The following is a 12,475-nucleotide window of genomic DNA, read 5'->3' on the forward strand; positions in this document are numbered from 1 at the left end:
ACTACTATGTTTAAATATGGCTACCTAGTACCTACCTATAGCAACAGCTGAAGAGAGAAAAAGTGTTGTAACTTCAAGATTGCTCTTGATAGTGCAAAATTGGCAGTGTGGATAAGGACCTTATAAAATCCAATGTTTGCATCTATAATTTAAATTTTTAATACAAATTTGATAGGCATTCTTAACTGCTGATTTAAAAAAAATATTAAAGGTACCGATTACAACGTCAAATTTGTTGGCACTGACACACATAAGTAAAATTATTTAAATTAGTTGCTTAAGCATTTGACTACACCTAGGTATAGATCTTTACTTAGTTATATACTACAGTGTGGAAATGCCGATGCCACCCAAACCTGCTGCTAAAAAACCAGCGCCAGTAAAGCCTAAAGGAAAACTTTCTCCCGACAATTCTAAAAAGCAGAAACCCAAAGGTTTGTGTTGTATTTTATAATTTTTGTAGTATACATTTTATTTAGGTAATTATTTTATTTTTGACAGTGTCTATTAATTTAATAATTTTTGTTGTTTACAAATATTAAAAGCCTTCAAACTCTATTCATAGTTTGCTATTTTTAGCCAACCAAACATAATTATTGCTATTAAAATTGATAGTCCTGCACATGTGGGCAAATTAATTTTATAATTATTTTGTGTATGACATTAAAATGTTGGCGTTGTGCCCATTTAGCCAACTGTGTATTTGGTGAATGGGAAGAATCCTAGTGCAGCTGAGAAATTAGTGATGATTAGTGCTGTACAGTCAATTTTTGAGTCACAACAATACTAATAAATTAACCAACCATTTTGATAATTAAAATAGGTACCTAATAAAGGTAGATAAATGTTTTGTATTTGAACAATAGTGAAGTTTATGCTTTTTATGCTTTCATACAAAGGGAAACAACTCAGTTAATATTATTGGTGAAATCAACTTAGTATTATATCCCCTTACAAGTTTGGTAAGTTGATTTACGAGAGTCCAATGGTAGATCCCATTATCGAAAAATCTAAAAATCTCTGTGCAAGAATGGCAAGTGATTAATTTTTAAAATAATATTTAACATCCATAGAATCGTTTTCCTTTAACCAAATGAGGACACCACCAGCTTTTCTATTATGGCCAGCTTTTGTTAGATCTTCTGTTAAAATAATAGTCTGTTGGCAGATTCTTTTGTCTTCTTCTTTATTCATAATTGTAATGTTTGGAGGGGATTTCCTCCAACACAATTAAGTATTTCATGTCAACTTTTTATACACTATATAGGCCGTTGGTTCTAATTTCAGCCTGCTTTTCTTTTTGGATTTGCTTTGATTTTGGAGTTTTCTCTCCCAAATGGATTGCTGTCCCCAGCTATCAAACCGCATCTGCCCAATGTTCAAATTTGGGACTTTTCTGCTTAGCAGCCATGAGCTTTGCTGATCCCACCACACCATCCCCTATTGGCTGATAATATTTATAAATAAATTACTCTCAGTGCTTAAGTTTGTTATTTGTCAAAATTGATTACTTAATTTGAGAACCATGTCAATAAACTCTTTTAGCATCAATGTAATATAATGCTAATAAAACCAATTCTAACACTGCAATCTAAGCTGCTAATGGAAAGAATGATAAAAGTTCTGTATTATATAAAATTGTTCTTGTTATGCTTGTATCACTAATCACAACTTTAACCCTAAACTGCTGAAAAAAAATGATATTTTATTGCTTTGCTGCAGATTCCCATCTGCACTAACCAATGTCACATAGCAATTTGTATCTTTCCAGGATCACCTGAAAATGAAGCTCAGAAGGAAAGAGAAATCCAAGCCGCTATACAAATTCAGACTACATTCCGCAAGTTTATGGCAAAGAAAGAATTAGAGAAAAGAAAGGTTGAGAAATTTCAGTATGCAGAACAAATGGACAAAATAGAACGTGAGGTTGGAATATTTACAATTTTATGTTAATGATGCTAGATAATAGGTTTGAGTCTTGACATAGTAGTACAAATCTTGGGTGCTAAAAATATACGTTATTATATTACATCATACTATTCATGTGTGCACACGTAAGCACAACAGAGCAAAAACAACAAAGTCACAACAAACTAACAATAAATTTAAAAAAAACAAATCAACACAACAAATTGTCATGAACAGGACATTCAAAATATAATATTAAAAAATACAATAATTAGAAACATAACAACATAACTAAACATAAGAAATACTATGAAGCAAAAACACACCATAGCCAAAAAAAAAAACCCACAACAAATTACGCAACAGTAAAAAAAAAACACAACACAATAAATACAACAAAACACAACACAGCAAAATCAAAATGCAATGAAAACAACACATTATAAAGCAACTATATAATTTTAATAATTTTATAATTTAAAAAATGATTTTAGTTTAAGGTGTATATTTTTAACTAATTATTAACCTTCCTCAGATTGTGCCAACAATGTGTGCCAAACACAAAAATATTTGGTTCTGATATTTTGATGTCTATTTTTGACCTACATACTAATCTTGAGTTTATATATATGAATACTAAGAATAAGGAAATAAAGAATCTTCACTATAGCAGAATAGATTTTTATCATTTTATTACAGAAGTAAAAAAAACATAGCTCTGAGATTCTCAGTCACTGCTTAGTAAGTTATTTTATAAAATGTCCTCAGGCTTATTTGTACATGGTTAAACTAGATCAAGAACAGAACGAAAGAAAAAGATTAAAAGAAGAAGAGGAAAAGAAAATAAAACTTGAGGAAACCAAAAGAAAAAAACGGATGTTGGAAGCTGCCTATGATGGGGACGTGGGTGTTATGAAACAAATTTTAAAAGAGGTATTTTAAATGTATTTAGTTGTTTATTTAGAATTATTTTTCTTATTTGGTTTTAGTTATAAAATTTTGTCTAATAAAATATTATTTAAAGCCTGCGCAACAGCAAATAAATTGTTGATAGGAAACAGGAAAAAGTTTCACAAAGCCGTCTTTCAGAAATTATAACTTTATACCCGCCAACAACTAATCTTTATGGTCAATCTTATGTTAAGTATTTACCATATAATTAGTTATGAATTCCAGGCAACTCACACCATAAAACTCTTTTATTACTTAATGCCTAGTGTTTCTTGAGACAACTGCCATAAGGCACAATTTCACCATTATTTAAACTAACTGGAGTGGCATTCATAAGTTCTTGCCTAACACAACTAGTATGAGGGGATATATATGTTTCTTTGTGATAAGTCTTTAACAAATTTAATTCTTTTTTTAGTGGAAGAAGAAAATTAACTCAAAAGTTATATCTTAAGACCAAAAACTGTCAAGTTGAAGATCCATTAAGGATATTCAAGTTTAAATGACTTTGCCACAGTAAAAAAAAAACATGTTTCTATTTGCTTCAAGGTTGAAGATGCTGACAATGCAGCAGGGATTGCTCAAGATGTTGTTGGTAAATGTATTCGTGCAAAGCATCAGCTGCAGCTTGTTGAGTGTGAAGATGCTAATGCCAACACTGCACTATCTGAAGCAGCAAGTAAGTTTTCTTCAAGTTGTTAAAGTAGTTAATCCTTTCTATATCATATTTTCTATGAAGCTTGTAAGTAGTGATGAGATCTTCTATTATTGGTAAAGCAAAACTGATCAAAAGTGCTTTTGCTGATATGTCTAGCTAAGCTTAGTCATTGGCTATGAAGAATAAATATTGATTTATAAGCCAAACTATCCTTGTCTAAAATATGTAAGCTCTTACAACTCAGGAAAAAGTTGGATTTCAACTCTCTTTGTTGCATTTGGCTCTATAACTGTATACCCACTATCCCCAAAATAAAATACAAGCATGGTTATAGTTTTTTTTTAAAATGTCTACTTTAAGTCATAATTACGAGCTAATTATAATTTTTTTGTTTGAAAATGCTGTGCATTTATGGTGTTATAAATCTGGTTTGTAGATGGTGGTCATGCAGCAGCCATTAAATTCTTACTGGATCAAGGCGCAGACCCAAATACCGTGGGTCAGTTCAACAGGACTCCACTCTACAGAGCTGCCTTTGGTGGCCATCTTGAAGCTGTGTTGGTAAGGGAGTATTTTTTAAAATTTGTTGCATGGTACAATAATTTCCCTTTTCCTATACTTAATCAATTTTTTTTTAATTTAGCCAAGTGGTTATTTAAATTATTGATGTCAAAGTACATTTTTTTTTCTAAATTTAAATTTTAAAATCATCAATTTTTATAACTATAAAAATACAGATTTTCTCAAAGTTTAGTGCATGCTCAATAAATGACCTACATTATATGGATATAAATTATTCATATATTACATTATTTATTACCAACTATGTCAGTTATATTTTATTATATAGACTGAAAATTAATTTTTACTGTGTTTGATTTTAAGTAAGATATGTTTTTGATAAATTTAAATTGGGTTAATTTTGATAAAATAAAGTTCACTTATTGAGTTTTTTAAACATTTTTAAAAAAGATTTTAGCATGCTAAAAATGGTTGAGATACAGAACAATCAGCCATTGTAAGTTTATGTAAACGTTTTTTTTTACTTCTAAAGGTGTTGTTAGATCATGGAGCAGACCCTAGGATTCATGCAACAGACAATCAAAATCCTACAGAGGTGATGCTAACATTTAAATATTTTGATTATTTTATAGATCCACATTAAACCCTTTGAACCCTTAGCTTTTGATCTTAAAATACGCCTGTCTGCCGCGGCCCGGAGATTTAAGAAAAAGACAAAAAAAGCGGTTAAAAAGGGTTAAGACTATACAACTGATAAGAATAATATTACATGTAGATACAAGAAGATACCAGTATGCGCATGCAAAAGGACATATATTTTCTTGTTTTTCTTTTTAAAATATGTATCAAAACAAAAAACCATAGCTCAGTGAAATCATAAATTAATGCTTCTACAAAACATTTTCCTTTGTGGGAACAAAATCAAAAACATTTGTGCATGCTAGTACAAAACTATTTTTTCATTTTTATCTGAGCATAATGTAATGATAATTTTGATGTTATAAATATTGTGTTGTCCCTATCTGTTAGATAGCATCCACTCCTGCAGTAAAGGATGTCTTAGAAAAGTGGAATATAGAACGTACTGAAGCGCTGCTTAAATCCTTACAAGCTGTGAAAGATCAAAGAATGAAAGCTGAACAGTTGAAAAATGAAGCTGAGAAAAATAGGTTAGTCCTCAATTTAAAATTTTTTACACAAACCCCATTTTTAGAGAACAATGATATTTCATTGCAACAGTTTTATCAATGAATGCCTTGGACTCAGAGGATCTGTACACAGGCCTACAATTCAAAAGGTTCCCGTTTTTGGTGATTCAGGCAGCACTACTATTTCAGATAAATATAAAACACTTTGATCAATTTAAAAAAAAATTGTTTTCAATAATTGTCTGAATTAAAAATCTAAAAATAATTCTGAAAGATTTTTAAAAATTTAAATTTGCTTTTTACCTATTATCTTCACAATCCTATATATGATTAAAACTGTTTACAACAGGTCAGTTTCTATGTGTATGTCATTTTAATTTTTGATGAAAAATTTTCATAGACTGGAAAAAGTTCTTGAAGAGGCAGAAAAAGCTTATGATGCTAAAGTAAAACAGGTAGATATATGTATATATATATCTCTATTTCTATCTATATCTATCTATCTATCTATCTAGCTATATATATATATATATATATATATATATATATATATATATATATATATATATATATATATATATATATATGTGTGTGTGTGTATGTGTATACGTATACATATATGTATACGTATTCGTATACGTATACGTATATGTATATATTTATTTATTTATTTTTTACTTATGATGTTCATTTAGACAATAAATCACTAGGATTTTGTTTTTCACCGAAAATAAATTATTTATAAAAAAAAGGATTAGTAAAAAAAATTAAAATAAAGTTAAAAATAACTTTTTTTGTTACTTGTGGATATTTTCAGCTACAACATGCATACTGTGAATTGAACAAGCGAATTCATGAACATGATAAATGTCAAGCAGAAGGTTTTGCCAAACCAGAAATCACATTGCAGGTATGTATCAATTTACAGAAAATGTATCCACTTAACCTAATAAAAGTGAACATAAAAAAATGTATTTTAAAAAGATATATATTGGGCCTAAAAGGTGTGTTAAATAATTTTCAATTTTTTCAAATGCCTAAGTTGATTTCATATAGTTAAGAGATTGTAAACAGACCGACTGTTCAGTACACTTTGTGTAGACAAATTCACTGCTCTTTATAAAAATGCCATTAAAATCTATTTTTTCAACAGCTTTATACTTATGTATATTTTGGCTATCTTTATAAAGTATAAACTTGAGTTAAACATTTATGTATAATTAATTTTCATAGTGAATGTTTATTTTTAACTATTGTTTTCACAGGCTATTCATGATCAGGAGTTAGAAGTTGAAACTATTAAAACTGAACTAGAAACTGCAAAAAATAATTTGTCCAAAGCAAGACTAGCACTTAGGGAGTCAAAGAAAAGATGTGGTTTGTGCAAATGTTGTCAAATATTGTAAATAAGTAAATACATAATCTGAATGCTCTATGACTGTCACATTAAATTATTAAATATTACTTTAAAAACTTATTCTTTTTTAAATTATTAACCTTTCAGTTAAAGGATTTGAATTTGTTTATACTTATGTTTTGTTGTATTCCCTGTTTCTTTTTTTTTTCTTATTTAATTTGACTCTGGAATAGGGACAAGTTCTATAATTAATACAAATATAATGACTGAAAAATCCAGCTTATATATTAGAACCGTCTTTTAATTTTCAACAATTGCCTAATGAATATAAAGAATAAGTCTTAGTTTTTATAAAAGAGAAATCAATAATGGACAGAGAACGAAATTCAATCTGCAATGCAAAACTTATAATAATAGCCTTGTACATAGACTTACACAATTTTGAAAGTTGCACAGAAAATATTGACATAATTAGAAAGAACCTCAGATGAAGTTGCATTTGTTTTTGCCATTATTTTTCAAGTGTTTTGTAACACAGTATTTTTTAAAATGTTGTATTTATTTTTTAGTCTGAAAACTACCGATAGATATATATAGATATAGATATAGTTGTTATTTTGTTGATTTATAGTTGACTTTTTTAGAAAACAAAATAAAACAAATATTTGCAAAATAACTAAAACTGATGTAGCAACAATTTTTTTTACAAATGCTAAGTGAAATAAATGGTAACAGATTAGTTGGAATAAAATGTGATAATTAAAAAATAGTTGCCAAGCATTTTGTAAGCTATTAGCCAATGAACTGTGGTAATGGGGTAGCCACTATAATATTACAAAACAGAAATATACTAAAAATACCATATTTAAGTAATTTCTTAGCTTGCAACTGAAAAAAGATAGTTGTTAAAATGCAATCAAGATCTATTGTTTAGAGTATTGAAGCAAGTTTGGTAATAATTTTAAGTATATAACATCTTTGTTTAGGTTGGGTAGATTAAAATTAAAGTGAGGGAAATAATGATTTTTTTTTACAACCGTTACAGCCATGAATTGTTAGAAGTTACTTGTTTTTGTTGAGCATTAACCTAAGTATTGTTTTTTTATGTTTAAAATTGTTTTCTTGATTTGTTTTTCCCTCTAAAGTAATGAGAGCAACTAGTAGATTTGACTAAACCATTGTGTTATTTATTTTAAAATATCCCTTAGGTAGCCTTTTTACCTGACAGCCGTTTACTAAGTATTTATTGACTAATGGATGAGCTTTGTTCTAAAATTGAAATAAATTGTTCTTTTAAATGCGGAGAGGTCTAGTTTAATAGTTTTATAATAAATGGATTAAGAGGGAAGGGTGTTAGTTATTAATAAACAATGCATCAAAATGGAAATCAATATTTATCTTTCATTTTTATAAATCAGCCATACTACGATATATAGATGATATCGCCAATACCTTAGGGTTAGATATAGGATTTATTTTTGATATGCAGATTAGGCCTAGATTTTGTATGGTTAAAATTTAGAATAATTGATATCACACAGAAGGATTGAATACTTATATAACTGCATCAGCATGGCTGATCAACAGTAGTCTTTCTAATACTCTTTACAACTTGGTTTATAACTTTTATGGTTTTATAACTTGTATGGTTTTAAAACTTTTATGGTTTTATAACTTTTACTGTTTTATAACTTTTATGGTTTAATAACTTGTATGGTTTTATAACTTTTACTGTTTGAAGATGACGATGATGAGGATGATCTCCCTGGAATTAAAGTGATTGTAAAAGAGCTGGATGACGTATTATTTCGAGATGTTGGTAACAGACTCAAGCAATCTGGAAAGTGAGTAATGCCTCTCACTGATACCAAACATCATAAATATTTACCCCCAGAAAGCTATTTTTTAAAGAATTTTTTTTTCTAAAAATTCTCCTCTTATGAAAACTGAAGTTTTTTTTTTTTTTTAAAGAGTGCTGAATTATCTATTCTTTTTTTGAAATATATTTTTCTATATCAAAAACATTAATATTAGTGAAACAGAAAAGTGAAAAGTTCAAAATATTTACAATATATACATATTTATATATATTTCTTTAAGGTGGCCATTTATTATTGACCTGATGGGGCAAGCAACCACTTTCTTGCGTTACAGAGACACAAATTACATCTGCACCCTTAGGCCTTCAGACATGGAGATAAACAATATTAGAAGGTGCCTGCTGGGAGCCATTAGGTACTTACACACAAAATTATTTGGTTTTTACACAAAATATATTTTTTTAAAATGGGGTTGGCATTTACTCATCACAGATTCCTTTATTTTTCTGTCTTGATCAATTTCTAACTATATAATTTTAGATATAGCTCATCTTGTTTGCCCAATGCCGGTTGATGTGTTTGCAAACAGTGTGCACCATTCAACCAATCCTTCTCCTTATTTTCTCCTTAGCAGGAGATTAGCAGGTCATTGATTAAAGTTACTGTTGGTGTGAAACCAGCTTACTTTATTTTTAGCTTTATTATTGATCAATCAGAGCCAAACATATTTATTTATTTGTCTGATTTCTTTGTTTAGATATGGGAAGATTTTGATTCTTTTTGTCTGGTCTCTTTATTTAAATGAAAGAAGATTATTATTTTTTTAGTCTGATTTCTTGGTTTAGATATGGGAAGATTTTTTTTTATTTTGTTTAATTTCTTTTTTTTTAGAAATGGGAAGATTTTACTTTTTGGTCTGATTTTTTTGCTTAGATATGGGAAGATTTTTATTTTTTTGTCTGATTTATATGTTTAGATATGGGAAGCCATTTATTTTTTGTCTGATATCTTTGTTTAGATATGGGAAGCCATTTATTTTGTGTCTGATTTCTTTATTTAGATATGGGAAGCCATTTGTTTTAGACATGATGGAAGTGGACATGTTTGACACATGTGTTGACAAGTTTGATGAGGTGTCCAAAGGTTTGATGGCCAGCATCATGGACAAGTCCATTCTAAATGAAGAAAAGTAAGGAACAAAATGCAACATCTTAATTTTAAAACTCTAATTTAGAAGATTTTTAAAAATTATCTAACACATTTCTTTTCTGTGTTGCCAGAAATACATTTTTGCAAGTTTTTAATGCTTATTGCATCCATCTATTATGGGTGGAAGCTTGTCAAAATTTTTCACTCACCATTACAAAACAATTTTTTTTTAAGCTTGTAATTTAGATCAAGATCCAATGACAATGCAATGAGACTTAAACTTTAAACTAATTATATTTGTAATTGATGTTTAAAAAAATTACTAAAAAAATTAAATGTATCTAGTACAACTAAGGTCATGCTTTTATATACACTCATTCATTGGGCTCAATTGATGTATAATTTCTTTTAGTTATGCCATTTTCTTGATACTAAAATATTTATAACAAGCTTTTATTTCAAATGATTTAAAAAATGTATAATAATGCACCACTATTTTTATAAAACTATAAATAAAAGCATAAATTCGAAGTAAGAGTATTTAGTAGCCTATTAATTTTAAAACTATCCACTTTCATCAGTATTTTTTTTACTATAAAATCCATGGTACATTATATAGATATTATCATTTGTAGGCCTATTTTTGTTTACAGATGTTCCTGCCAATGTCCAAACTTTTTCAATACATAATATAGCAACCCACAGCTTTTTATATATATACATAACATAGTGGAGCATTATTTTATTTAAACTATATTAATTCAGGCTGTTTATTTTACACAGTTGTACACATTTTTAATAATAAATTGTACTTTTTAACCATGTTGTTGTAACTGCATGGACAAAAACACACGTTATTTTCAAATGTTATGACTAATCGATAAATGAAATCCATAATATGATAGCAACAATTTTTTGTTTTAAACTATTAAATTAAAATTTCTTTCTTTAGGTACAGCAAGCTGATAAAACCCACTGATGGGCCTGATTATGAGAAAACAAAGTTCAATGACCTGCGGATCTCAAACTTTCTTTTTATACTAGTGACCAAAAACCCTTTCCCAAGTGTTAAGCTGCTGGAAGCAATGTATGTGATCAGGGTAGTTGTTCCAGTATAATACATGTAAAACTGTTGTAAATATTTGTAAAAATGTGTATACACTTACAAAATTTATATTATTATAAGAATATTTACACAATTTATAGAAATGAAATGCAGCATATTTTGTTTGTTTTCCCTGATTTGCAACAAAAAAAATATCTTTTTTTGTTTTTTGAGTTGTTTTATAAACATCATCTTAGATAAATTGTGTCACTACATTAGATTTTCTGTATGTAGGTGATCAAAGTTAATTTATTGATTTTAATTTAATTTAAGCATGTAAGTTTTATTTATGGTATAAAGATAATTCAATTAGAGTAAAAGAATGTAAACTGTGACCAACTCCAGTATAGCTCTGCTATTGCTACACTGTGTCAACAGCATTAACCAATCATCTGAAAGTTTGTCATCACAGTTTATAAAAAAATTTAGTAAAAGAATGTAGGTAGTTTAAATAGTATAAATAATTAAATTTACCAGTGGCATGGCTAAACATTTTGATTTATTTTACTCACATATTTAAATTTTTAGAAAAAAATTATTTTTTTCTAGATTTGCATTGGTTTCATTTAGATGATATGTGTGCAGTTTTTATTACCTAATCAGCATTGAACATTGTCTGCCTTCTTAACATTATTACCTACTGTAAAGTACTAAAATTAAAACACATGAGCAAGTCTTCAACCATTGCTATTTAGTAGTTTTATTTTTTTAATTGACATAAAAAACTACATGTATAAGTTTTTAAATCACAGTCAACCATTCAAGTTACTCACAACATAAACAAAGTCATGGTAAAACAATGGGGGTGATGAGTGAGCAGCTAAAACACAATTCATTAATCAAAAACACAAGTGAATAAAAGAATGTACATTAGCTGTGATACTTTAAAATTATCTTAATTCATTGATCAGAAACTTCAGTGAATAAAAGAATGTACATTAGATGTGAAGCTTTAAAATTCTCTTAATTCATTGATCAGAAACTTATTTGAATAAAAGAATGTACATTAGGTGTGAAGCTCTAAAATTCTCTTAATTCATTGATCAGAAACTTATTTGAAAAGAATGTACATTAGGTGTGAAGCTTTAAAACTCAGCTGAACAGCATTCGTGTCTTTAAAAACCTTGTAACACATCAAATATTACAGGCCAATTTGTTTTAAAAAAACTGAGTGTTTCATGGATAAATTATTTTAAATGTTAAATATTTCTAGATTAAAGTTGGGCAGTAATTAGTAGCTTTAATTTAATTCAACTATTTTTTACACTCTTGCATGAGTTAAAACATTTTAAAATAATAAACTTTTTATAACATATTTAAAATCCTGCACCAAGTAAAACCATTAAAAAATAAAATTTAGCTCCAACTATTCTTTATGATAGGTATTGCACAAAATGAATAAAACTTGCTAATCAATTATACTCTTCATGCAAACAATGCAGTCACTAACTGATAAGAAAAATATTTTCAATTACTCTTTTGAAATATTATAAATATCAAAAGCACAGCAATAAAGCTGTATTTATATATCAATGAATATGCTATACATACAACTAATCAGGGCAACTCTGAAGTTGACACTGGTACAATCAGAGCTATATGGTTATAGCAGATAAGAAAGTCTAGACACAGTTATCTACATTTCATCTAGGTATAAAATTGAAACAGTTAATAGTCAAATAAAACTGGAAAAATAGTTTTTTCAATGTTTTTTCAAGCAACGGTGCATAAAAAATGTAGTTTTGTTTTTTGATTTCTGTCGACAGAATGACAGTGTGACTCTTGTATGTACAACAAGAAAAAAAAAACAAACCTAATTAGCTTGATTTGGAAACGACCTCTAAAATTATATATTTT

The 12,475-nt window shown here is 28.2% G+C and overlaps 1 protein-coding gene across 3 annotated transcripts; it reads left to right on the forward strand.

The window, feature by feature from the left end:
* The first annotated feature begins 34 nt into the window (after nt 1–34).
* On the forward strand, nt 35–12,264 carry LOC131932136 (IQ motif and ankyrin repeat domain-containing protein 1). Of its 3 annotated transcripts, none has more exons than XR_009384483.1 (15): nt 35–434; nt 1,772–1,926; nt 2,677–2,841; nt 3,409–3,538; nt 3,954–4,078; nt 4,572–4,634; nt 5,069–5,208; nt 5,588–5,642; nt 6,005–6,097; nt 6,453–6,564; nt 8,286–8,388; nt 8,645–8,779; nt 9,425–9,553; nt 10,466–11,628; nt 11,694–12,264. XR_009384483.1 is itself a non-coding variant. In XM_059289009.1 (15 exons), the coding sequence occupies exons 2-15, from the start codon at nt 338–340 to the stop codon at nt 10,629–10,631; spliced, it is 1,668 nt and encodes a 555-aa protein (XP_059144992.1). In that variant the 5' UTR covers nt 35–134; nt 300–337; the 3' UTR covers nt 10,632–12,264. The 3 variants fall into 3 exon arrangements, 2 of the variants coding, with proteins under 2 accessions (XP_059144992.1, XP_059144991.1); XM_059289009.1 differs by having other exon boundaries at nt 35–134; nt 300–434; nt 10,466–12,264; XM_059289008.1 differs by having other exon boundaries at nt 35–134; nt 331–434; nt 10,466–12,264.
* Nucleotides 12,265–12,475: the final 211 nt, after the last annotated feature.

This window comes from Physella acuta, unplaced genomic scaffold, assembly GCF_028476545.2.
Source record: "Physella acuta isolate Inbredline_101_S28 unplaced genomic scaffold, ASM2847654v3 ptg002094l, whole genome shotgun sequence".
Lineage (NCBI taxonomy): Eukaryota > Metazoa > Mollusca > Gastropoda > Physidae > Physella > Physella acuta.